The following is a 27,830-nucleotide window of genomic DNA, read 5'->3' on the forward strand; positions in this document are numbered from 1 at the left end:
TTTCCGCGACTGGCTGTTATCAGCGTCAAAAATCAGCTTGATTTTGAATGAGACAGCCTGAAATAGCAAGATGGCTCTGTTGATGCCTCCATGCTCAGCATTAGGTCAAACGGCAATTTATTTCAACAAGAAGGGTTCCTTTCAACATCAAATTCAAATGAGAAAGTCGCCAAGGAAAAGTAAATCTTTGGACTTTCTCAAAATTTGTACAATCGCGTCTGGTTAGATTAATGAGCCATTATCTCTGTTTCAAATTTCGCGCCGGCAGTTGCCTTCTTTAGCGCATAGCTTAAAAGTTTATAACCATGACCATATTAAATAAAATACAAAGCGAGTTTTTTTTTAAGTGTTAATTTTGCTTGTTTTTGAAAGACGATAATGAAGGTGAGAGAAAAATGCCATCACCGCAATGGGTCAAACTGGTTTCCAGGTGGCGCGAATGTGACCATCATGGCCGCCGTCTTGCGAGTTGTCTGCAATGAGCCCGTCTGCATATGCGATCGTTCCCACACGTTGTAGCGTCTTGGACTTGAACTTTCAAGGCCTTGACCTTATCGCTGACGTGTTTCCCACGATCGACATGTAGTGCCGCCTGACAGACATCGATTTCGGCGCAGATTGTAGGACTGAAGTACTGAAGCGTGCCGCGGAACAGTCCGGAAACTGACTCCGAGGTGCACAGGTGTCGTGCTGAAAGCCGAAGATGGACATCGTACTAAAGCAGCAGACTTACCTCAAAGAATGCTATGATTCTTTACTACGAAAAAAGGAACGCCAAGACCCCGAAGAGCTCAAGCAAAATCTGCGAAAGCTGAACGAGTGCAACTACTCTTTTCAGTTCATTAGCAGCCGGGTAAGGACTAACAAATCCTATCGAAACATTATTAGAACGGCACGCCATGAGTTTTTAGAGTGCTGTTTATGTTACTCAGCTTCGCCCTGGTATCTGTCGCTTTGAAGCAACGCGTTGCGAACATTCGTTGTGCAAGTCGTAGCAACGAGGTCGACTGCTTAGGCTTGCTACTGGCTGTAAATAAAGGGATTGAAATGTTGCTGCCAGATATGTAAGAAGCGCCTTGTAAAAAACTATTTGGCTAACTTTGGACCCATTTTGGGCATATACGGTTTATAGGGGTTTAACGTCCCAAAGCGACTCAGGCTATGAGGGACACCGTAGTGAAGGGCTCCGGAAATTTCGACCACCTGGGGTTCTTCAACGTGCATTGACATCGTACAGTACACGGGCCTCTATAATTTCTCCTACATCGAAATTCGACCGCCGCGGCCGGGATCGAACCCGCGTCTTTCGGGTCAGCAGACGAGCGCCATAACCACTGAGCCACCGCGGCGGCTGACATTTTGAGCATATACGTGAAATAATATACTTGTACTGCTTCATTCAACAAATATGAGAACTTCTTATAGATAACGGAACTTTACCTTTAATTTTTGAAGTGCTTGCTTCGGTAGTGTGAAAAGGCTTTTTTTTTTATTTATTCTCTGGCTTTTTACTTCTAGGATGCTGATGTGATTATAGTACTCCTCGTTGACGTTTTGAGTGTCGTCCCTAACGATGACCTGGTATCACGTTTTGGCCAGCTTGTTTTTGACATCTGCACCAAACAAAAGGTATGTGTTTTTCAGGAATTACCATAAGCACATTGTTAGGCAATAATCATTTTCCCAAAACATAAACATCACTGGTTGACCCTGTGGCACATGGTATAAACTTTGCGAGAAACTGCTGTGATTGTCAGGAAAGGATCACGAATACTTTTATATATAGTGAGTTCACTATACTTTTATGGATGGATGGTAATGGCATTACCCTTTGTGTCGGGCGGCAGCTTGCGCCACCTAGCCTATAATTTCCCCCTTAATTTTTCCCCTTTTCCTTCTATTTCGCTTTATGTAACTGTTAATGTGTTTTCTGCCAATGTACATTACCTTGATTGGGACAAAATGTTAACAGAAAGCTATGAACAAATATAGGCCCAATCTTTTACTTTGACTATTTTATTTGATTGTTGTTTAGTCAGATATCGGTACTTTGTGCATACTTTTTCTAATCCTTGTCACGCATGTGTCGCCAGTCTGATCTTGAACATGCCTTGATGATCCTTGTCGCATGGTTTATATGACAGCTTCTGTCATGCACACAACATGAGCTTTGATAACGTGATAGACATCAGCAGCTAGCCACCACCGTATCTGTTTGAATACTGGAAGGGTCGTTCCCCTTCCTTTTCCTTCAAACCTGGAAATATCGAAGAGGAGTGAGGTGCTTTACAGTTGGAGCATATTTCTGGAGAGGATGTGACCGCGCTTAAGACTGGACGCAGAGAACGAGACACACACTTGAACTGTTTTTCTCAGTTCTAATTTGTAATTGGAATGCCTGTAATCAAGAAAAAAATGCATTAGGACCACAGAAGGTACACCAAACTGTGGCTGTAGCATTTATTTAGTTTATATTTAAGCTTTGCTCAGTAGCTGTAGTCTTCTGTTCATGTTATACGCTACTCTCCCGACCAAGTGTGATGATTTTCTGTCTTCTGTTAATGTTATGCAGAGTGTGCTCTTTGTCACTGCAGGTCACTCTTGAGACTAGGAGTCTACATAAAACGATGGAGTTTCTCCTGAAGGCGTTCTCCTCTTGCAGTCTTTGGACACTCACAAACTGCATTAGTGCCTGTGGGGCACTCCTTTACTCAAATGTATCACGGCTCGAACAGGCAAGCCACATGGCCATCACTATGCATGAAAGTCTTCACTTAACATCTCTGCCCTTTCTCCTCTGACAAAGAATTTGGTGCTGCTCAGAAGCTATGCCATCAGTCATTTTGGTATCTGTGGAGCTGGCATGTGTTGTGGCCTTGCCCAAATTGAAAGATTCACCAGTTTAGGAAAAACACTTTTGTAGTCATTAGTGTACTGAAATGCCATTGCTTGTATTATATTGTCGAGTGTGGACCTGTAAAAATTGAATACTCGAGCAATTTAGGAACAAATATTGCTTGATATGTCATCATCATTTTCCTTGAGTGCTACTTTAAAGCTGTGTTACGGTTTTTATCATATGGTTTTTAAGGCAAAATTCTAAAGCTATTTGTACTTGAAGCTCTGTGTGGATTCTGCAGAAAAGAAAAAAAAAGAAATACTATCCTGTCAGATTGTTTTATCTTTGCTATGCTCTTGAACATGCCTATGCACCCATTGGATACACATCATTTTCAATACCATGAGTGGTGATGACTGTATTATTTACAAAGCACCCCTGAGCAAAGCCTGCATTAGCTTCTTGTTGTATGAGCATTTTACTTGGAAGTGTAACTTCTGATTGCCTTTCTCTTCCAGTTTTGGGAAGAACTGCTAGGCAGAGGGTGTGTGTTTGAAACATTGCTTTCTTCGCTGGAGCTTGATATCAATGCAAAGCTTACAACACTTAAAGCTCTGAGAGCAATGACAATTAGGTGAGTAAAATCTTCCAGCGTTAATTACTAAACTGCTTGTTTAACATTTGTTTCACCTTCGTGCAGTCTGCCTTAATGTGTCATTTATTTTCTTTCGTAATTGACATAGGCACCTGTTTTTCTTTGCTGAAAGTGCTGAAAACAAGTATGACAAGTTCTTGTGCTAGCTTATGTCAGAAAAGTGCAGTAGTTAATGTGCCAACCAGTTCACTACTTTCACTTTTAGATCTGATAATCTCAGAGTGGTGTAGTTCTTATAGCCATTTTTTTTCTGTGTTTGTTTCCATTTTATTTTTCTTGATGTCATTGTTCTTGTGCCGTGATGTGGTAACTGTTAGATGACCTTCAATGAGCCGCAATGGTGTCGATCCTGACTTTTTGCACCTTTCATGCAAACAGGAACCCTGGAGAGCCATACATGCCAGACACGTACATTGCGCGAATGGTGGAGATCCTTCTGGGTGTGCTCAGTGGGCCCTGCTTTAATGATAACAGCATCCAAGCACAGGCAAGTATTCTATCTTAGTCATGTCTGTCTTGTACTTGCTTCCAAACAGTTGTAGCAGCACAAGTTTCAATTTATAAGAACACTTGCAGGCCACATTCTTCAAAATGGAAGTACCTGCCTGTCTTAGGCCTGCCAAGATGTTATGTTGGGCTTTTGTACTGTCTGAGCATGTTAACGAGTGTTTAAAGTTTGTAGGTGATACAATGGAAGTTTTATTTGCAGTTTGCTGAATTGCTTTATTTCTCATTTGGCTAGCTTATAAGAAAAACCTTACAATGAAGAGTGTGTTGCAACTATACATGTTGTATACCTTGGATCTGCTTTTACTTAAGGTCACAGAAACTTCCAGAATATTTTATTTATTGTGTTTAGCTAAATTATAAACACTACAATTTTGCTTTATCTTCTCCATCTCGTCACAGACACTGGTTATTAGTGCCTTGAGGTGCTTGCAAAACATTTTTTCCATGAAGTGGAATTTTCCTAGTGAGCAACTAGGGAACCTCTTAGGCGTGCTCAAGGTGAGTAGTGCACTGTGCTTTAGAGATGATGTAGAGAAATGCATGCCACTGCATGGCAGTACAACTGAGTGTTCTGAATTTTGATAGTTAGCTGCAGTGTTGATGGCCCAGGAACTTTGAATTATGCATTGCAGTTTTGATGTGTGTCAGTCATGCTGCCATCAGTAAGTCATTCACTGCTTCTTTGCCATTATTGAATGGTCATTTAGCAGTTGAAACAATGCTGAAAGAAAAAACTCAGGTTTCACAGTCATGTTTGAATGTATGATCTCTGCTGTTCAAAGTTTATACTACTGATTTCGTTCCTTTCTGCATTTATGTACAATTAAGGAAGAAAAGCTAAAAAATATTTGATGGAACCAGAATTTTTACTGTGCATGCTAAAACTTATGTAATCTGAAACATTTCGCTGACTTTCAGCATGATTGTTCTATTTTTGTACTCCTAAGCGTTGATAAGTTCCCGGTTCAATCGATTTCCCGGTTCGTACGCTCATAATTGCGGACATTAAAAATGTCCCATAGAGTTGCACTATATTTTTCCCGTTTAATACGGAAAACACGATTTTCCGGCTACTGCGTTTAAAATTTCAACAAATTGTGGCCGTATATTACGTTTATTGACCAATCGCACTTGTGCAAACATACAAGTGTGCCGAACGAGAGGGCACGCGACATGTTTTTTGCGGCAGTCACCCGCGGTGGTGGCTTCACTGCAGTGCCTCGATAGAACGAGGCGAAGCACTATTGCCACCACCAAGAACAAAAAAATAAAAACCGCGCTAGCATTCGCGGCGGCCGTTACTGCGGGGACGCGATATGGAGAGGAGAAACGCTGAGGTTTCTTCGCGGTGCATAAGGGAAAGGAGGCGAAGCTTCTACGAACTACAGCGATGCGCTTATATACGAACTGGGAAACCGCAGCTTAAAGAGCAAAAACACTGCGACGACAATCAGCCGCCGCGTTGGCTTTCCCACTGTACTAGAATGCAAAGGGGAGAAGCATCCGAAAATGACAAGGAAACGATTTTGGTTACTTTCGTCACTGCCGCTGACGGACCGGATGCGTTACGAATTTCCTTCCGCGCTAAAGATGGCGTGAACACGGACTGAATTCCGCGAGCACTGGAATAGGATCTGTTCAGCTCTTGTGCCGAGAAATGCCAATCGACATTTTTATAAAGTGAAATTGTCAATAAATGTCTTTTTACCTCATTCAACAGTTACATTTGGCAAATTGGTTGAGCATCCGCCTCACATGCGGGAGGTGCGGGCTTCGATCCCCAGTGTCGCCGGGTCCCCACTTGGGATACAATGGGCACAAGCTTTCTCCTGACCTGGTGTTCGGCTTATTAGGAGTGAATTGCTTGGAAAATGGGTCTTTGACCCCACCTTGAGTAGTCGAAAACACTTGGCCGTGGCGCTCTTTCGCCATAGATGGATGCCCTTGCGCCGCAAAAATTCATAATCATCATCAAAATCGGTTTGGATCATACGTTTTCCCGGATAATACGTTTTTCCCCACAATTAAAAAAAACGTATCAACGAGGTTTTACTGTACTTGCTTTGCTGTGAAATTACCCTATTTACAAGAATATAACGAGTTTCCTTCCCTTAGTTTATTAGTTTAAGAATGTATCTTGCGTTATATTTCGAACCGAGGTACGAATATAACGCATTTTTTTTTCTCGCTCCTGATAAAGATAGCCAGATAAAGCTTCATCACCAGACTCCAAAGCATCTAGAAGAAGCCAGCTTTCAACAGCTTTGAGATGGCACAGTGCGCAGGGGAATGGAGTGGGTGGTTATGAACGCGGATAGAACGTGGCATAGACCATTAAGAAAAAGAAGGCTCTGAAACAGTTCAGTGAAGTAGAAATGAAAGAAGGGCAAATGGTCGCAGGGATGGGCAGCACGGAGCAGCGGTTGCATGGCACTAACGGCAGCCACTGCTGCTTCGGAGAGTGCATATGTTAACGTGTCGGAGGCTTTGCTGCACATAATGATGTCGCATGCATTCCAGATGTGCTGCCTCAAATAATATCAATGTGCCCGTTGCTTCCATGCGTGCGATCTCCGCTTTTCCGAGCCCTTGGCTTATAGCTGGCGTGAACAAGCTGACATCGCTTTACAGTCATAATATTTTTTAAAAATTATTTTCGTGAGGTCTCAAAATCCTACCTTGCATTGTACTCATTGTCATCTTATATACGCGTAAATGCAGTAAGCTTTTGGACATCTTGGCCCGTCTCCTATGGAGGTGTCACTGTAAAATGCATATTTTGTCAAATTCCGAGAAATAGATGAAATTTTATGTATAGCCCCATAGTCAAGTAGGAGAGCTGAAACGTGTTTTTATTTAGGCAAATATTAAGTTCTCTAAATCGTATATACAAGAACATAACGGTGCATGAACACATTATGACTTGTGTCATTTGTGTCATTATTGACTTTAGGCTTCGAAATCATATTGTAGCAATTCTGCGAGGCTGTTCTGTCAAGAAGGATCACAGATTATTATACTTCACCACACCTTTTTCTGATACTGCTTGATGTGTACTGCTTTTAATTGAAGTTAAAGGGATTGGTTCTGTTGTTTGTTTTTCGTTAACTGTTGCAGCATTATTCTATGGTAAGCATTCACTACGTCTGCCTACTTCATCTTTGTTTTGTTCTCCTAGACTTGAAGACTTACACCTGTTTCTTCTATGACTCTTCTTTTTTTTTTTTGCCAGAGCCTCTCCTTTTTCGGCTTCCCAGGGCAAAAAAATAGGCAGTACCTGAACTTACTTCCTAGTCCGCTATGCACACATTTGCCATCTGTGGCCACCAGCGAGGAAGCCCAAAACCAATCAAAAGTGAGTAGTGCTGTAAAATTGTGTTATCTTCGTGACATTGACTACAAAACGAGTGGGTAGGAATTATCACTTTTAGCTGGCATCAGCATTTCACATTACAAGCTGTTCATTTCCTCTATCATTCGAGAGTCTTAAGGCAACTCTCTGCTTTCAAGTCTGGTGTTCAGTTGTGCTTTTCCTGCAGTCCAGGTTAGCATAAGAGGGCAGTTTAATAAATCCCTCCACACCGCCTTCTGAGCCCTTCTTTTCATCATGGTATGTCTGTAGTAAAAACAAGACGCTTTTACTGGCTGAACTGCGAGTTACTAACATGACCAAGTTTCCTCTGGCACTTGGTATACCAAGTATACCATGCAAAAAAACATACGCAATTTTTCGAATAGGCAGGAAAAACTTGCGCAAATATACTGTCATGCACTTAAACAGCAGAATTTGTGGAAAGAAGAAAAAATAAAAAGAAACAAGGTTTGTTTGAACCCCAAGATGAACTGAAAAAGAATAAACAAATGGCAGCGCACAAGAATTCTGTGTACTATGTTAACATCAGGTTAGCCAAAGCAGACTTAAACACAGAATGGTCACATTTTTCGACGACCGATCGGGGAAGGTGATTCCATTGTGCCGATATGCTATGGACGAATGAGTTGCAGAAGTGATTTGTTTGACGTGAAGGAATACCAACTTTATGACGATGATCGACCCGAGCTGAAACGTAGCAAGGTGGCGTTATGAATTTGCTCTTAAGGATGGAGTTATCATAGTAAATCTTATGAAATAGACAAAAGCGGGATATATTTCTGCATTGGAACAGTAGTGGCAGTGATAAGCTTGATTTCATGGCAGTGACACTAGAGTTATGGTAATAATTCGAGAGAATGTAATGGGCTGCATTTGAGTTGGTAAATTAGTTTCTCTTGATAAGGGCCCCAGATGGTTGTAAAATTTCTCGGCTGGACGATTACCCCATACTCCCCCCGCTTACACCCGTAAATCTGCCCCTGAGTATTTCTCATTTATGCATGCTTACGTCAAGTTTATTGACTTTGTTAATGACATGTGGAGTTGTGCTGCCACCACAACCTTGCTGTACTCATCCTTGCGCTGTTCCCTTTGTGTCCACTTTAAGCCAGCAACACCGAGGAGGAAAAACCGTAAAAAGAAGAGCAAGAAAGGGAATGGACCTGTCAAGGAAGATACACCAGAACAATCAGAGGAAGGTGTGTTGGCTCCTTTGTTCGTGCTGTGAGCTTTGTATACTCTTGTGTCACGTGTCCTTGGAAATTATTGCTCTTGTCTGACATGATTCTGTAAGAGTGCTGCCAAATGTTTTCTGCATAACTTTTTTTGCTACTTTCCATATGAGGGATGTTGCTCACAGAAATTGCGGATGGGAGAGATTTTTGTCATGTATCCAGGATAATTTTGGTTACATTCCTAAGCAAAAACAAAAGTGGTTGACCTGTTGCATGCTTTTAAATGCCTGGAAAAAATATTGACTCTTTGGACACTGAAAGCAAGAGGCAAAATTATGTGGAAGATGATATGTGTAAACCATGACATTAAGTGCTGTGCACTTCTTAGTTGCCGTAGTTTTTAATGAGAGAATTTTTTAAGCAGGGAAGACGTGAAGTCAGGAAATTGTATTTGTGCTGGAATATTTTATGTAAAGCAGCTAAACTAAGGCTTAGGTGAAAAATATAAAGTAGAATTTATCAGGTTTGCTACTTGCCACGAGTGTGCTTTGCACATACACATGTTATGAGATGCACCTAAACCATCCGCATACTAAAGGCAAACAGGTGGTGTCATTTCCCTTATTCAATTATGGCTGTGCATGTTTTTGTCAGTTCAACAACCAGCTGCGTGGGCCAGTCGCAATGTCAGGAACCCAGTATTTCCATGCTGCCAGCATATGTGTGGCAGTAATGTAAGCAATTTCCGATACTACATATATTGTGGTTGCATATTATGTGGTGCAGCTGTACCTTTCTACTAACCACTATTTGTACAAGGTGACAAGCACACTTTGCTCTGAATGCCTGTTTTAGTTTGAGGGGCTGTTATTTGCAAAATAAAAAGGTGGTGACATTCCTGCCGACAGACCGTTTGGCCATAGCTAAAGTTAAAGGTCAGCCTTGTTATTACCTTCCCGCATCATCTCTTATGATCATTATTTTCACAGAGGGTGCAAAGACGCCTCTCCAGTTTTGGAAGAAAACATCAAGCTCAGAGTCTGAGTACTCAGACTCTGAAGGTGGCCAAATGGCAAGGCAACGGCATCTGCAAGCTAGTGTTCGTCGCAATGTCTACATTGCCCTCACATACATAACCAAGGTAAGGTAATGGTCTGTTCTGTGCTTTTTTACATAGTTCTGTGAGCGGTGGTCGGGAGAACGCGTTTTCAGCTGTGATGTCCAACAGCCGCTTCTTTTAGAAAGGTACAGTTCTCTTCAAGATCCTCGCATTGATGCTGGGACTGCAGCAAGTTACGTGTTGCGAGTTCCACGACCTTAGCCAATACATATATATAGACCGGACAGCAGATTCATTGGGGATCAATAAATTATTAAAGCAGAGCAAGATGCAATGAATACTATTTGTTTTTCAGATTTCAATGTTGCATAGTCTGCCATAATATGCTGATTTTTTATTACATCTTTCACAGTTAGAATGCAGTTTGCCGAGTGCTGGGAAAGCTGCTTAGCAATACTGATACTATGTCTGTGTCCCTCAGCAATTCCACTACCTCTCTAGATGCCTAAAAGTGAGGCAGTCTTGACAGGCAATTTCAGGAACCATGATAGTGCCTGAAATTTCCTTTTAATAGACCGCAGGACTGCTTTTATACCCAGCATAAACAAACACAAAGAAAACTATGTTTATCTGTCTCACTTTTGCCAGGCTGCACCTTCACATGTTTCCAGCTCTAGCATTGCCCAGTGGCCAAAAGAACAGTTGCTAAATTAATCTATTGTTGGAATGAATTCTTGTGCTTATCTGTGCACAAGCTTCTGCAAATTTAACACAGTGCTGTTCTTCACTCCACAGGTTGTTGACAGCCGTGAGATGTTTGGCTACTGGCTGCACTTTCTCCCCGACATACCTGTCACCATTGGGGCGCCACAAACCCAGACAGTTCTGCTGACCATTTTGAAGGACCCAAACCCACAAGTGAGTAGTGTACTTCTCTGGCATTTAAAGTTCGCAATGCTTTTCAGTGCCTGTTAATCTCTATGTCATATGAACAAACATTACTGATGAACTCCATTAGGGCTGTTACTGTATGCAGTGCATACTAAAGGCATTCTCTTGCATTGTCACAGCTGTTGTCTTTGGTAAGTGGCACTTGCAGTCTGGCAGGCACTTGCAAACATAAACATCCTACAAGTAGTAGGGTTTGCAGATCCTCTAGTACTGTGACAAGAGTAATGCTTTATTAATGTGCCATCACAAATCGTCCATCAGTCAGTTTATGCATCAAGAAGTAGTTAGAAGCACAAAATATCTTAATGTCATGCAGCCAGTGTGTCAAGTCAAGTTTATTTCAGCTTTTGTCTTACAAAAACTGTGGGTGACGAAAAAAAAAGCGGTTCGCAGTGACCGCTTGACAAGCTTCGTCACCCGTAGAAGTTGGCAGCATTAGCAGACACAGTTACACATAAAGAGTCATTATACATTGTTAGACATTGTTAGAGAAAGAAGAAAAAAAGAAAGAGAAATGACAGGTAAAAACATTCAACAGAGTAACAAAATACAACCTAGTCAATGAACAGTTCCCTAAGTGCAGAAGAAGTCATTTTTGTTAAATTGCTATAGAGAGGGGTGTTCAAACATTTTCGGAAGAATATATTTTAACATCGCACAACCGTAGTTTGTGTGGAATTACATTGCAGTATACTACAAGGGAGTAAACATTTTAAGCTCTGTGTCGTGTATATCAGTTTAACTTTCACTGTGAGCATATTTAATGTGTTATCATGTGCTGTAGCCATTTTTTTTTTTTTTTTGCCTGCAGGTTCGTGTGGCAGCTCTTGATTTGCTCACCGGCTTTGTGACCAAGTACAAACCCTTCCTTGGACTCGCAGCCTACAGGTGGTGCCCTCTAGCAGCAGAGCATACATTTTCCATGTGGTTAAAGCAGTTCAGCTTGGAAGCTATTATAAGCTTTTGATGAGTTAAAAATTATTGTCTATGTTAGAATCACCTGGTGCTTTTCTTTGTGCTATGTTTGCTGTATATATTATAGCAGCATCAAAGCTTCTGCACAGTTAGACGGACAGTCAGCAAAGAAAAAAAAAGGGAATTCTGGTTTCTTGTTTTGTATTTACAGGATTTCATTCTTAAATTTAAGGTTGCCTTTGAGTTCTTGGTATTATTGATAACAAATGATCTGCTGTTTCAGATCATTTCATCTTTACAAGGATTTATTGTTGAAAATGAAAATTGGTTCTTGAGGAAAGGAAATGGGGCAGTAATTGTCTCACATTCATGCTGTAAGGGAAGGGAGAAAGGTGGGAGTGAAAGAAGAGAGAAACAGGTGCTGTATTGGAGAGCTTGGAATAATTTCGACCACCTGGGGATCTTTATTGTGCACTGACATTTCGCTTCTATCAAAACCTGGCCGTGATGGCCTAGTTCAAACCCAGGAACTTCTGCTTTGTAGCCGAGCGCCCTAACCACTGAGCCACCGCGGCCGGCATTTATTGTTGAGGCTTGTACAAATTCTGTATATGTACAAATTCTGTAATTCTGTGTATCACACAGCAAAGAGTAGACTACCAGAAATGATGGCACAATATCCCCATCTCACTGACGACTGTCACAGCGATTGAACAGTCGGTAAGCATGCTGTGTACTGTAGCATTTTTCTTGGCAGACAGCTAACTATAGATTTTAGGAGGTACTTGCAATGCCGAGGGGTTATAGTTTCTCACCAGTAATGTGCGACAAGGTAGGAAGGCAAGAATGCAGTGAATAATATCATTGCTAATCATACCTTTATAGCAGCTTGCAATTAAAATTGGATTCAACTCACCCCAGCGAGCACTGCTGTGTCAAGCACCTGCACTTCTCTGCCAGTGTGTGTCATTCTTGTGAAGTAATTCATTGTGTCTTGCCTGCATTGTGAGTGTGTGTGTGTTGCTTGCAGCAAGAATGACAAAACACGGAAAAAAAAGTAGACACTGTAGTGAGTCGCTTATCTTTCTGGCACCAAACTGAGAGCCGGCGCTTCTTGGTCAGCAACTGACCCTTGATACATTAGTTCATCAATGAAAGGTGATTACAGAGCATTGTTTGGGAGCTCTGGTGCATATTAGTATCAGTCCTGTAAAGTGTATGCCTATTAAATGCAATTGGAATAAAATTGCAACTTTTTTAAAGTAGTGTCCATATAGCTGCAATTTTTAGTTTTCCAGAAATTGGCAGAGTTATTCTTTAATGCTGCCATTATTTATTTGCCCTTATCTCTATTAGTGGCTCGAAGAGGACAGCATTCATCACCTTGTCCGAGACTGTGGCTGCCATCTTGGGAGAAGTTCATCGGTGCCTGCATCTCGCCATCATTGCCGAAAACAATCCAGCACAGATTATCCAACTTCTCAAGGTTGGTGCACTTTGCCTGTGTGCCCAATGCTTCAAGGTTACCAAAGACTTTTGTGTTGAGTCATCTAATTATAATAGCAGTTCCCAAGCTATGAATAATCAGAATCTGAATGCAACTGCCTGCCAGAGTCTTTCAGTGTAAAGAGTTTCTGGGAGCAAACGTCATTAATTTCTGCTTGAAGAGACATCTTCAGAAAAGACTAGGCACCTTAAGTGTAGTGCAGTTTCTTACAGGAACGCATGGGAAGGGCAACTAATTTGCTTACTCATTAAGCTAGCTAGAGTTCTTAGTCATAGAGTTCAATTTCCATGAATAATGGCATCCATGCTAAGAGTGCACAGTGAAACAAGATGATGAGATGCTGCATCATCATGGGCATCTTCATGTAAGCTCAGGTGTTCTGTTAAAATATGTACCGGGTTGAGAAATTCAAAATTAAATTTATCTAGTACTAGTTAGTCTTTCTGTTCTGCTGTTTTTTCTTCTTTACTAGAAGCAACTTGCACAACTTAAATGTTGTGTTTTGTATTTATGAAAGCCTACAGCAGTTTATCATGAACAGAAAAGTTCTAAGAGGCCATACTTTTTTCTTCTTTCTTTTCCATCCCTGTTGCTTTGATCAGTGCCTGGCTGCTGTAGTTGCTGGTTCTCCATATCACCGTTTGCAGCAGGGGCTGCTGAGTCGTGTCATCAGCGACGTGGCCATCTTCTTGGACAACAAGGGTCAGTATGTACAGCCACGCTGATGCTTTTGCACACTACCCAAGTACCATTTCTTGCAGCATTGGTTGTGGGCTGAATGCCAGCGCTGTACACAAGTTGCTCAGTGCAGATCAAAAAATATGTTTTGTGCAGTCTGTCTTGCGGGTATTAGCCTATGTGTTGCTTCTTTGTTTAGAGCACTAAATGGTATCTGTAATAATTTAATACTGTGTCATGCTTGTGCCCTAATTACATCAATTATGCACATAAAAGCAGTATCCCAGAGCTAGCGGCGAAGGTACGGCATAATGTGTGGAAGAAATTTAGTTGAAGCAAATGCGCAGAGCAAAGCTAAAGGAAATGGCTGCCTGCAGTACGTGATAGTTTATACCTGATTTTAAATATATAGCATTAATTTTCAGTGTCTCGTTTTTCTACTCCTACACTGGCTAAAGTTGGTGCAGGTAACAGCTGATCAACGTGATCACTTGGGGGGAACACTGACTGTAATTATGCCTTCATCCTGGACCTTTTAGCTCCTATTCTGTTTGCATTTCACAGCCGTGCAGGTGCAAGTTGCTGCGCTGACTGTGCTGGGTGCAGTGGTGAATGTGACACCACTTCCAAAAGAAGTGGCTGGTGCACTGGAACAAAGCAGCATCACTGGGCTAAGAAATAACAGCAGCCAGGGTACTGAGGGCAGCACCAGCGCTTCTGGTCCATGCTGGCTGGCTGTAGCTTGTGCCGACAAGTTGCTGGCTGATATGAGCGAGTCCGTCCGGATAGCCACGACAGCCGTGCGTGTCGAAGCACTCCAAGTCCTGACCAACATGTGCCAGGGGTACTTTGCACAGCTCATGTAGGTTCCCAAGTTTCAATTTGTGTGTAACTGTGCAGTCTCTTGGCAAAGTTTTACAGAACACGTATACCATAATTTTCTCGTGTCCTCTGAATGCATCCTTAAAGTGAGTGGCATGTTGGGTTCGTCGAACAGACATGTGCCATTTATTGTAGTCTGCATTCCTAGGCTGCGAGGGAAATCAATGAGTGGCATTAGAAGGACAAGTTGTGAGGGCTTTACGTGATTACTGCAAATGTGAATTCCGCATGCATAAAAATAAAATAACTATTACTTGGTTGTATTTCGTGCTAAGCTGTGAACCATCAAGCCTGCCTACAAGTTTTGTTGGGCAAAGCTAAAGTTTACATCAGCACCAGTGCAAAGAGCATGTGTGAGTGGCATCACGCAATGGCATTCAAGCGGCACTGAGGCACCGAGGCGAAATGTCAAGGTGGTAAATTGTTGTGAACATAGTGCAGTATAAAGGATGCCAGCTTGCTAAATTGTCAAGTTATATACTAAAAAGGAAAAACAGTTGTGCGGTTCAAACGTTAGTACCTAGACTCCATCTGCCAAAAAAGTAATGAAAGTAAAAAAAAATCCAGTCAGAAAAGGCATACAATTTTTTTTTTTTTTGTGCAAAGTTTCCATGCTTACTCTCTAGCTATTCTAGCAAGGTATGGTGGAGGTGAGATTTAGGGCCCTCTGCTTCATAGCCCAGGAGTTGCTTTGACATAAAAAACTAGCAGTTATTCTTAGGTACTAATGGTGTAGAAGAAGTTACTGGCTTATATAATCTCATTTAAGGTATTAGGCATTAGGCAGTGCTTTCTCATACTGTGTCACATGTTAGCCTATTTGTTCAATGTTCAAGAAATTAATGTGCCATGCAATCATTGTTGCGAACAGGTGTCATCAGAGGCTGTTCCTTTACTGCACATGTGTAATTATGGGAGGCATTGCACAAAAGGAATGTCGAGGCTTTGGTGCATGCCTTTGAAGCCAGACGTTTCATTATGTACCACAACGAAAACTGTGCATTCATGTCGCACTGCTCTATCATCGAACGTGCCCATGTTTTAGCTTGTGTATTCCCTTTTCTTTTCAGGAGGTCTTCCGATTGTGTGGTGACAACAATAAAAACTTGTCTTCAGGACACCAACTTGACCATAAGGATCCATATATTAAAAGTGAGTGTGGTTTAGCAACTGTCTAAAACTGCCATGAAGGCATGTCATATGTTTTTGACCAGAAGGTTGATACTCAAAATGGCATTTTTCTTCCTTTACAGAACCTGCTTGTTTCGCATTTTAGCTTCTCCACATATACCGTAATGTTTCCTCATGACGAGTTTAAGTGACGTGTAGTGCCCGTGCCTGTTCCTTTATGTGGAGGACAATATTGTCATTTTTTCATTGTTTGCAGCTTCTTGGTGCATTTAGTAAGAAACTTGGTGAAGCGGCAAGTCTAAAGAAGGGAGAAGAGGATTTGAATGCAATACATTGCTTGGACTTGGTGAGAACATCTTTCGTAACACACGAATATTACTAGCCTGATGCATATTACATGTAAGTAAAAGATCAAAACTGAGAGGGGCTTCTGTGTGAGTAAGATGCTTTAAGTGGTGCTTCATGTACCTGTTTCAGGTACTGTATACTAAATATTTTTAATCCTGCACTGATTTCGCTAGGTTTGATGGCACTTAGAAGAGCCAGAAGGTTGGTCTTGCTGACTCGCTTAATGCAGAATGACAGCTCTGAATGAACTCAAGTGCAGAGCTGTCTAAGTGACTAGGTAGCTGCATGAAGCTTATGCAATTGTAGGCCTAATGGCTCTTGCTCCACTTATCTTTATCTGTAGCCATTTCATCGCTTGTTTTGCCGTTCCTTTATTTTCCTTCTGTTCGTGCAGTTTTTGCAAAATTCGCATTCATTTCTCTGCAAATATGTGAAGTACGAAGTATCCTAGCACTGTGAAATTTTCAGCATGCAGATTTTTTAGCAAGCTGTGACGTGCCATTGCTGGCTGAATCAGTTTAAAGCTCTGTTTAGCGCTGTAAATTCCATTCTTCTTTTCTAGCACCTATAAGATTAACATTTAAAGCATTTCTGGGTATATGTTCACGAAGCAGTGATTCTTGCTCACTTGCATGTTTGCAGGGAAGGCATCTTTGGTTGGACTGCCTCCTGAATGGAACCCTGCAGTCTTTTCTTCAAGATTTCTCTGAACCCATGCTGCAAACGGAGAGCTGCAATTGCCTTTCTACAATTGGCACAGTGATATGGGATTCATTGCCAGTAAGTTTACGTCAAGTGTTCACAGCCTTCCTCAACCAAAAAAAGAAAAACGGTCAACTTTAATTGCATTAGGAGACCTGTTCTGCACTGATTTATATAAGATACTGTTCTCTGCATTTGTGTTAGCTTTCACTTTAAACACAGTATTTTTACAATTTGTTTGCTACTCCTTTTTTATCATTAAACTTATATACGCATTTGTACATATGTGAAGCATGCCATATTAAGAGACTGGACCAGACACAGTGCACTGAAGGTTTTTTTTTTTATATTTCTAACGCAAGAATAGTGCACAATCTATGACAGCACTGTCTGTCTAGCTGTACCAGTATTCTGTGATGCGATAACCTCTTCCCTGCTGTGACTGTGGTGGTTTTGTGTAGTGTGTATGTTGCTTTTCATATGGGTTGTGCTTGAAATAACAAACTTCATGTTGTAACTCAAGCGTATTCCCCGTCTGCGTTTTGCACTTGTGTGCGTGTCTTCTTATGCCTTCGTTTAACTTCACTTTTGCAGGATGACCGCAAAGTGCTGTGCATCACTGTGCTGCTTGGTCTCGCACGGTCTCCTGACAGCAATGACAATGTTGCAGAGCGGACCGAAGATGCCTTCGTGCGAAATGCTGCCATCCGATGCCTCAGCATTTTCTGTATGCACACATCACTGCGAGAGGTGAGTATGTGAGCCATGTCAACTTACCATCCCAGCTGCAGCACTAGGCAGCATTTATTGGTAGTTATCTCCACTATTTGGTTGTCCGCTGGTCCTAAATTTCAGACAAGTGGAATGGGCTCTGTGGTCATTTGTGAATTTTAGGGCACGGAGTGATAGGGTTGCAGCTATAGGTAGGCAACACTGCAGAAAAACCAAGCAAGTTTTTGATCTCTTAAATAATGCATTCGAACCTCATTATAACGAAATAATGGGTATAACAAAGCTGCAGCTGTAACGAAATAGTGGCCTGGCCCCTTCAACTTCATTATAACGAGGCTCAACTGTACTTCATCTATGACTGCTTTTCTTCCCTTTACTGTTGTTTGAAGGTTTGCCTGTAAGTCGAGCAATTATAAGCTCTGAAAATCATTGCAAGTTAGGCCAAAGGCGAAAAAAATATGTGAAAAAAGGGCAAATGGAGGGGCAAAGGAAGACGGTGACTGTGTCGGATAGCAGCAGTAACTGGCACTACAGGCGATGGCTAACGATTCATGTAGACTAAGACCGTTGATGTTGATGTGGTACGCATCTGCGGTCTGCAAGCGATGCCTTAATGCTCATAACACTATGATTAGTGCACTAAAGCTTCACTAGTGGGAATTAGTGCACATTCTCATTGCTCCCCTCACATTTTTGAGAACCTGAAAAGTGGTGTGATGGATGGGGTGTCCTGCCACTGGTGCCAGAACTGCAGTGAGATGTAGTAATTTCATTCTTATGAGGTGTTGTTACATAAGTAAACCATTAAAAAAATTTTTTTTAGAGTTTGCCATTAGGGATGTAAGGAGAAGTCTGTGTGCTGCATCAAATGTATTTCTGCTCTCTCAGCACCACTTCTATTGGCCAAATGCATGATTGCTGATTGTTGCCTGTAGGATACACTTGTTATATCTGTAGCAGTTTGTTGTGGTTGTCCTTGTTCTTTCATTTTATTATGGAAGCTTAAGGGTGGTTAATTCGAACCCCATTAATTCGGAAATCAGGATAATTCAAACTGCCAGCTAGGTCCCGGCCAACGCCCGTACAAGTCCATGGCATGAGACATTCACTAAATTGGACACTATGGGTCTCGCTTGTTAATTCGAAAGGGCATCCGAAGGGAGGCCATGTCCTGGTATGACCAGCGCGGCAAGAGATCAAAAACAGCCCTATTCAAAACCTGAGTTCCATACTGCAGAGTCTCGTGCACCTCGTACGTGCGTGTGAACTTTGAAGGAAGGTGTGATGACGAACAGAAAGCCCTGTCTCCGAGTTTCTGCTTAATTTTGGTTTTGATTTTCTGAGCTGCATGTCAGCCCGCAGCGGCGGCGACTCAACCAGCCAGCATCAACCAGCAAGCCCAACCCAGTTGAGCACCGTTTCAGACGCTGATTGGCGCATCGCTGGTGTTTTCTTCTTCCAGCCCTTTACTCCCCCCCCTTTTCCATTGCTCTGGCACTGTTTCCTTCACTTGCGTCCACAAGGTTTCGTTATTCCTGTGCACCGAAATCGTGCCTCGTCACGTGGCAGTCTCTGTGGGTTTGTGCGGTGAAGCCTTCTTACGTGCAACGGTGCTTCTTATTTTCGTTGTGATGCAGTAGCGATGGAGCTCCATCGCATTGCATTGTGAAGGGAAGACATTGCCGCACTGTTTTCATCTCAAAATCAGGCTACCATTGCCCAGTCTTTCACTAAGTAAATTACCGTGATGCAAACAGTTCTTGGCTTTTCGGGGTCGTTCGATAACTTGAACATTTTTTTCAGTCTCTTAAAGTTCGAATTAATCAGCTTTTGCTGTATACTGCATACCTTTCTTGGTGTAAAATAATACTTAGATTAGGGTATGTCATCTGTTGCTGGGAAGTAAAAGCTTTGTGAAGTAGTGTACTCCTGGAATACCCAACCTTAAAATTTTTAATGGATCTGATTTAACTTGTCTGATTAGCTATTTCCATTACTAGTGGTTTACATATACTCATTTTCTTGCTTTTACAGTCTGTTAGCGATAGCTTCTTAGTACTGCTTATATACAGGCATGACGGATTGGTGGAGCAGAGTGGAACCACATTATAACGAAATGGTTTATAACGAAACAATGGATATAACGAAGGAGTGACGATTGCCCTTGGAAGCTTGGTCAACATGGGCTATAACGAAGCTATGGGTATAACGAAGTAATCGCCAGGCCCCTTTAACTTCGTTACAATGAGGCTCAACTGCGCTTACCCCAGCAGGCCATTTCTTTTAACTCCTACCTCTTCTTTCTTGTATTATTTTTCTGTGAACCTATGTAGGACCTGTTGTTCCTCATGGATGTTGGTGAGATTTCTGTGGAAGCACTTGAAGACCCCAGCGTTCGAATGAAGGCATCTTGGGCTCTGAGCAATGTGACTGAAATGCTTTCTGAACTCAGGTAAGCCGTTTTATACTAATATGTTAATTCGTGTGGGAAAGTTTCTCACAAGAAATAGTGCATGAAAGTAATTCTCTGTGGCTCTCGCACTGTTGATTTTTGTTTTGCTGTACCATTGGTACTAACTTTAGATAACCTATTATGCAAGTTTCAGGGCACATTTAACTGCATGGTGTTGGGCTCCGAAAGGTGTTGAGGTGTTGCAGGCAGTATTTACTATGATGATGGTTTTAACTTGGTGGTAAATGGCCACATAACAGTTTGGTTCTGGTCTTTGGGTGCTGCAGCAGTACCATTGCGGCATGGAACTGTAGGAAGAACTTTTTGTCATTGGTTTAGGCAGGTATATTAGTGCATAATATGAAAATCTTGTTCTGTTCTTTTATTGAGCCACAAGGCAGAGAAAATATTTGCGTGCATGTTCAGTTGTGGTTGCATGTAATCTTTTTGGCGTGGCACAAATTTTGCTTCTGTTTCTTTGACTGCAGGAAGAGTGGATCAAAAATAGCATCTGAAGTGCCAAACACCTTCATCTGCCTTCTTGGAAATGCCGCTGTTCGTGTCCAGCCAGACAAGAACCAAATGCAAGCCAACGCTGTGAGGGCACTGGGGTGCCTATTACAGTTCATCTCTACAGAGAATTTAGGTGACTGATTGCGTTTCTCGACAGTTAATTTATTTAGATCTTTAATTAAATACCACCACTAGTCTTTTCAGTATCTAAGGTAGGTGTACAAGGAAATCCATGACAAAAAAAAAATAGAGCAAAACGGGCAAGTTTCAGCACCTAAAATATATGTGTTAGGTGCTACACAAGTGATCAAAAAGCAGAGACGAAAAATCATCTCGGGATGCTGCAGACACCACATTAGCAGGTAGCTGATTCCATTCATGTGCACCCATGTGCACCCGCCACAACGGCTCAGTAACTTTGGCATTCAGCTGCTGATCCCAAGGAGTTGGGATCGAATTTGGCTGCAGCGACCACATTTTGGTGAAGGTGAAATATTAAAACACCTGTGTGCACTACGATACGTTACTGCACATTAAAGGACTGTAGCCACCGAATTTTAATTGCGTGTTTTCTTCTTTCAAATGATATGTTAGGCATTAGAATACTACATGGATCACCACATGGTACTCGCCTGTGATCACTAGTATATAATTTATAATTCAGTTTCTGCTGTTGTGCTGTTTCGCTTTTGGTTTCATCAACCAAACGATGACTGTGACGAGTAGTTGACCTTAAGATCTCGTGAGGCACGAAAAAGCTGATACTGATAAACACTGATACTTTGTTTAATTTCAATACAGCACTTCAGTCAGCCTGCTTCAAGAGCTGGAATGACAACAAATGACGTATCAGCAGTTATATGGTTTTTTTTTTTTTCGAGCCTCATGTGACTTGAGGTCTACACATCGCAGCCATCGTTCAGTTGCTGAAACTGAAATAGTGTCAAGAAGAAATTCAATTATAAATTATTTAGCAGTCTTAGGTGAATATCATGTGGTGATCTATGTATATCGATGTCTAATGCAGCATTTGAAACGAGAAAACGCACAAGCAAGAATTTAGTGTATAGAGTCCTTTAAAGATCCCCAGATTGGTCATGTTAATCCAGAGCACTCCACTAGAGTGTCTCGTTATGGCCCATGTGTCACTTGTCAGTGAATTTTTTTTGACTTTTTTTTCTCATTTCCACATCTAGGTAATGAAAGCATCAAGGAGCTTGTCACCAAATCAACAGCCTGTTTGGTCCAGAGTCTCAGTGCAGGCCTGATGAAAGTTCGGTGGAATGCTTGCTACTCTCTGGGCTGCCTCCTGGGAAACAGCGACATTGTCACTTCAAACCACGTTGATGTGGTATGTAGCTGCAGTTTGTAAAAGATCGGCTTCAATGCTGATAGTAGTATGTGATAGAGAGCGATGCAATTGCAGCTTATGTGCTGTGCTGCCAGTCATGCTATCATGCAGACTGCTTTAAAACTTTCACCTTTCACATACTTTTTTCCCTTGCTGACATCTAGCTGAAAACGTCTCAGTGGGGCTTTTCTCATGATGATCTACAACCTTCCTTTTGGTCTAAACATTGAAGGCAATAGTATGTAAAATGTTGACATGACTACGCATCGGTCTGACAGTGTCCACTTTGTTTCATTTTTCTAAAAGCCTTCGGCTGTTTTGAAATCTTGGTGCTTGTTTGCAGGCGTGTCCTGTGCATGCAGTCCTTATAGACATGCAAGGGGATGTACAGTAGCAAAGCATGCAACATGAGTACCGCCTATACTCAGCTTCATACATAGCAGTTAACACTGCCAATACTGGCGTGCCTGTTAGCACAGGCTAAGTCTGCACCCAAAAATAGTTTGCCATACAAACGAAGTGAACACAGACATTTTTTTGTGACAAACCTTAAGTGCTGTGACTGGCACCTGCTGGAGTTCAGAAGCAAGAATCACATGTGGCGGTATGACACGTGGCTGGTAGGGTGAACCGCTCCTACTCAGTCCAAGCCTAAAAAGTAGTTCACACTCAGTGAAAATTATAGACAGAGGGCCTGAACACTGAGCGCTTTACAGCTTCTACTGTGGTTTTCAATGCTACCACTCGTTTTATACCACTCTTTGTTTTTGTCCAAACACTTGCCGAGGTTTCGAGAACAAGTGATACTGGGCGGAGTAATATGGTTTTGCAGATGCACTACTTCAGCATTGCCTGCGATGTATGAAACGGAGTAAAGAAAGAGTTATGATTACAGATAGGTTTCACTGTACGTATGGAACATGCAGAAAATGTTCAGGACTCTAAAATGCCAGTTTGAAGAAAATACTAAGGAAGTAAAAGTTGAAATTCGTTGAACTCCAGTCGTCATGTTGAGAGCTCACGTGCAGTACAGAAACAGTATCCATGGTAGCACTTGTTAAAAACCACAGCATGCCTTTTCATGTACCAGGTGCAGTTTGTTAGCTGAGTAGTATTAGTGCAAAGGTTCTGTGCAATGATGAAAGGAATAAAACATGTCAGCCCTCTCAGCTCTCTATGCATTCGCAAAGTTCAGAAAATATGAAAAAATTTGCACTCTGTAATGATGCACTACACTTTGTTGGTTGCCCCACAGGTGATTTGATAAAAAGTCGTGTCCTCACAACTGTGGGCAGCATGCGTAGCATGGGAAGTGTGTCTTCGTGCGTGTAGCATGTGCCAACCTTTTTTTGAAAGGAATAGTCAGTGCTTGCACTGTTTGCTTTTTAGGCTTCTGTATTTGCTGCCCTGCTATCAAGCCTGAACACGTGCAGCAATTTCAAGGTGCGCATACAGGCGGCATCTGCACTGGCGGTGCCCAGGGAGCGAGACATCTACGGGCGTGTCATGCAGACTGTGTGGAGTGGAACGCTGACTGCTCTCGAAGGCACCAAGCAGCAGGTCGACTACCGAGAACTGCAGCACCAGGAGCAGCTGAGGGAACAGGTATGCTTACAGCTGGGGCATTGTGGAAAGTCGGGCCACTATGGAGAAGTGATGCGAGTGGGAGGTTTTTTTTTTTTTTTTGGTGCCTTACTTTCTGGCTCAGATTTTTGAAGAAAAAGAAGAAGATGCTGTTTTAATTTCACACAAGTACAAAGCCGTGAACATTCCCCTCAGGCTTTATGGCTCATTCTCAATATCCTCACCGTCATTATCCAGATCACATTCACTGCAGGCCAAAGGAATCTTCCTTCCGAAGCTCTCCAGTTATCCCTGTCTTGCTCTAACTATGGCTTCCCTATCTCAGAAAACTTCCTAATCTCGTCTCTCCGCACAAATTTCAGCCACCCTCGGCTACAGTTGTCTTCCTTTCTAATCTACTCTTCTCATCTCTGTCCGGGTCCATTTTTCTCCTCTTGATTTTTGTTATATCACTGACTCATGTTTATTCTCTAATCTGCACTCGGTATGGACATCCAGCTCTAGCAGGTGTGTGTTCAGCATTTCAGTAGTTCTAGGGATAATAGTTTCCAACATTTTGAGAGATAGTAGCGTAGGTAACGCTACATCAGTGTTATTATTAGACCACGTCTCAAAAGAAAACTGCAAGCAGCATGAGGCACTTGACTGGAGAGCTGCTGTTCAAGTCTTCTAAGGTTTCTGACCTCTGATATCTTATACCACAGGTTCCTTCACTGTGACTGATGTGAACAGAGAGCGTTGAAGCCAATTAATGATGTTTATGTTCAGCTGTACCACGCGATGTCGTGTTGCGGCTGTTTGCGAAGTGCGGGATTTCGCTGCACGGTGACGTTAGAACGACGTGCTGTGGGATCACAGCAGCGATCACGACGGCAGAACTAGCAAGGACGATGGCGCAAGTGTGGACGAGTCGTCCAGTGATTAATACATTTTCGTTTTGGAATGTGCCCACGGGCACGCCCGCGCACGGCAGCCGATAGTGGCTCACGATAAGCGGCGGCCGCAGGATAATGCTATCGCGTTCTATTATTTAAGGCCAAGCTTGATTGACCTCCAAGGTTTTCTTTTTCTGAAATGTGATGTGGGGGGGGTCAACTTACATTCAAGTCGACTTACAATCATGTAAATACGGTGCGGGTGCCTTGCCCACATTTTCCAAGAAACTGGAACTGGCAACAAACCCCCACCCTGTGTAACAATGTAGATCACCTGCAGCGTCTTTAACATGCTTGTCAGGCGCTGCCTTCGTCTTGGCATTTGATGCAAACCTGGACAAGAGCATTCTCCCACCCACTTTCTCAAACAATCTCAAAGCCTACGGGAGGCACTTGCTCATAAATTCATGGTGGAACACTTTGAGTGCACAAACAGAAATCAGCTACACAGACTTCGTGCTTTGTTTTGTATCCACCCACGACTCTGTTCAGTAAGCAGTTTGCTCTTGGGTACATGTGATATATTCACAACTTTCAACCCCTACACATGACAATATTCAATTTGTCCTACTGCACAGCTCCTTACTCTGTCTCCACCAGCCACACTACTATACTATTTGTATTTGTCTTCACATATGGTTGAACCATCTCATCACACCAGTCGTTTTATCGCACCACACCTTTTTTCTTCTTTTTCAGTTGTGCGCTACAATATGCCATCTTTTGTCCCTGGCCAAACCTGAAGACTTGCCCGAGATGGGACGAGCTGCGTTGGAATATGAGCAGAACATATCTGTTGCTTTCAAAAGGGTGCAAACAAAGTCATCACTTCTAGGTACGCTGCTCATGACAACCTTGATAGTGCATATTTGTATGCCTGTAAGGAACACTTTAGAAGCCCTTGTGAAAACACTTGGTCATTGCATGATAATGCTTAAATTGTGGGGCATGGTGATGACCCACAGGAGATTGATTTGTTGCTTCATGAAGATGGCATGATGGAACAGAATTTGAGCAACTTGACATGGTCATCTATCCTCTTACACTTTTTAAAAATTGCAGGAAAGTTATAAATGCCTGTTTTTCAAGATTTGCATCTGCAACAAATGCAGAGCCTTCTGTATTTATGTGCCAGATTTTAAAAAATTCCCGTGCACTAACTACTGGCCTAATTGAGAGCTAACATTACTCACAAGGCACCATATTATGGTCTTTGTTCTTTGAGATGTAATTAAACATCGGTGCTTCTCTGCATTTTGTGTAATTAATGCAAAAATTGGCAGTGGCTTAGCTTGGCTATGCCAGGATATACGTAGCGAAAGCTAAGGCATAGCTTGGTTAGCCTTGGCTAATTTTGAATGCAAGTCCAGGTTAGTCTGGTTGTCTGGCTAGTTGTCACGCAATTCGTCACGCGGTTGGTCACGTGGTGCGATGCGACCACAGTGGGAATGCGAGCACAATGGGACTGCGATCACGACGAAACAGCGAGTTCGTGGCCAGTGTAGCTTTCGCTACAAAATTGGTGTCGTCCGCAAGTACGCATTTTGAAAAGGCTGGCTGAGCAGCCAAAACAACGGGCTGCACCCCTCTTGGGAAAGCAACCGATGGCTTTGCTCGGTTTTGCAGAGCCGTTGGTTGCTTTCAACGTCATCTGCTTATTAAAATTAAAGTCAAAAGGAACCACCATCGCTTCTCTAACCAAAGCACCACTAAATGCTACAGTAGCCGTCAAAATAAGCATGCAACTTGGCCACCCACACAGCTGGGCTTTCGGTTGCTTCTTCATCCGGCAGGTGGAGCAGTATGTCAAATCAGCTGCTTGGCTCGCACCTGCAAAAACTGTACTCACAGGCGACAGCAGTTTCTCCTTAATCCCAGAAAATGGACCCAAGTACCTATGTTAAATTACATCTCGTGCACAGCAGTTTTTTAAATTCCGGCAGATAAATAAGGAAGTCTCTCTCAGGTGTACTGGTAGCGAGGTCATTGAGAGGTGGGGTGGGAAGCAGAGGAAGTCAACGAAATAACTGGAGGGATGAATGAGAAGAGTGAATTTTTGGTCATGGAAAGGACAAGGTTGATGTGCGACAGTTGCAGTGTACAAGCGCAGGCAAGGTTTCAGTCCTGCTGCGGACACAATGTACTTGTAGTCTGTTCTTTCTTTTTCAATGAAGCAATAACTACTGCTCAATCTGACTTGTCTGGTTGTTTTCAGAGCCCCTGCAGAAATCACGAGACAATGTTGCAAGAATTTTTCAAGAGCTTTCAGACAACTCGACAGCCAAGGTTCTGAAGCTGCTTGACAACTTGCTCAAGGAGAAGGAATTGACTGACCTTTTGCCACTGAAAGGGCTAGAGATTCAATGATTAGGCGAATTGTCAGTTACTTATTGCAAACATTTTATACTGTGCAGTTGTTTATCGTTGATAGCATTTTATACTGGGGTTCTATAACTTATTTGAGACTCTATACCATCTACATTTTGTGACGTTTTTATGTATTTAAATCTAGGAACCAATCGACTTCCCTCATTTGGTCGTCGCATTCCCACGTAGCTAGCTGTTTGTTGATTATGTAGTGTCGCCTACCAGAGGCCTTTTTTTTTTCGCGTGGATAGGTGCTGGTGGAGGTAAGGATTTGATAAAGCAAGAGCTGAGCTACTTATGTAGGTTCGACATTTTGGCGAAAGAGGCTTCAGCCCGCTCAACCTCATTTGTCACGCCCTTGCTTGTTGCGCATCTCATATCATATTGTGACAAACGTAATAGAGTCTCTCTTTTTCTTTTTTGTTGCAGTGTATAATAAACAGTTTACACATATTTTGTTTATTGTGGTACTCTTATTTTGTTTCAAGCATTTAAAAAAATCTCATTTGTCTAGTATTTTTCAAGCATTCCAAGTGCTATCATTAACGAGTGAACAAGTAACGAGAAAATGGAAATGGGAAAACGGGTAAATTTTGGCTTGGCATATCATGGTGCGAGCACACGTATCATAGTTAATAACTGCCTGATTTGCATCAAAAGTGCATGGTGCCAAGGATTGCCACATCTTTTAACACTATCCGTATGGCTGGAATCCGTGACTCGGACTCACCGTGGTCAATATTTGGGCGCAAACTGCATCGATGAGCAGCGAGACAAGGAAGTTTGTTGTCCTTGAAATTTGTATTTTGTCGTCACTGGCGTCGAGTATTAGCGTACCGGCCCACACGAAAGCTTTATAAAACCAAACTTTCTGCTTTTGAAACTTTTGGTTCTTGCAAGTTTTGCAATGTTGGTCAGTATTTACTTGCTGTATGGTCTATTTTCATAACGTAGGCAGGTGCGTTGATGTGTACCACCTACCTAGTGCTTCGATAGAATGAAACAAAGCTGCACCATTAAAGAACGCTTGAATTTCTTGCTCTGGCCGACGTGAGAAACTTCAAAAGCAACGCACTAATCACGTGCTAGACTGAAACTTCTGGTTTAGCGCTGTGCGCGCCAGAAACTGCCGTTTTCGGTACAGATGTCATGTTCTGTTCATCGCGTTAC

General features: G+C 42.3%; 1 protein-coding gene across 1 annotated transcript; it reads left to right on the forward strand.

Moving 5' to 3' along the window:
* Positions 1-437: 437 nt before the first annotated feature.
* Positions 438-27,122, forward strand: LOC144121245 (HEAT repeat-containing protein 6). The gene is made up of 24 exons (XM_077654355.1): positions 438-853; positions 1,519-1,629; positions 2,595-2,735; positions 3,358-3,473; positions 3,873-3,981; positions 4,404-4,502; positions 7,237-7,359; positions 8,486-8,576; positions 9,542-9,693; positions 10,408-10,530; positions 11,375-11,451; positions 12,835-12,964; positions 13,588-13,687; positions 14,228-14,525; positions 15,616-15,697; positions 15,933-16,022; positions 16,667-16,804; positions 17,321-17,476; positions 19,792-19,910; positions 20,399-20,556; positions 21,620-21,774; positions 23,164-23,379; positions 24,993-25,128; positions 26,509-27,122. The coding sequence occupies exons 1-24, from the start codon at positions 704-706 to the stop codon at positions 26,658-26,660; spliced, it is 3,222 nt and encodes a 1,073-aa protein (XP_077510481.1). The 5' UTR covers positions 438-703; the 3' UTR covers positions 26,661-27,122.
* The last annotated feature ends 708 nt before the right edge of the window (positions 27,123-27,830 follow it).

This window comes from Amblyomma americanum, chromosome 2 (genome assembly GCF_052857255.1).
Source record: "Amblyomma americanum isolate KBUSLIRL-KWMA chromosome 2, ASM5285725v1, whole genome shotgun sequence".
Classification (NCBI taxonomy): Eukaryota; Metazoa; Arthropoda; class Arachnida; order Ixodida; family Ixodidae; genus Amblyomma; species Amblyomma americanum.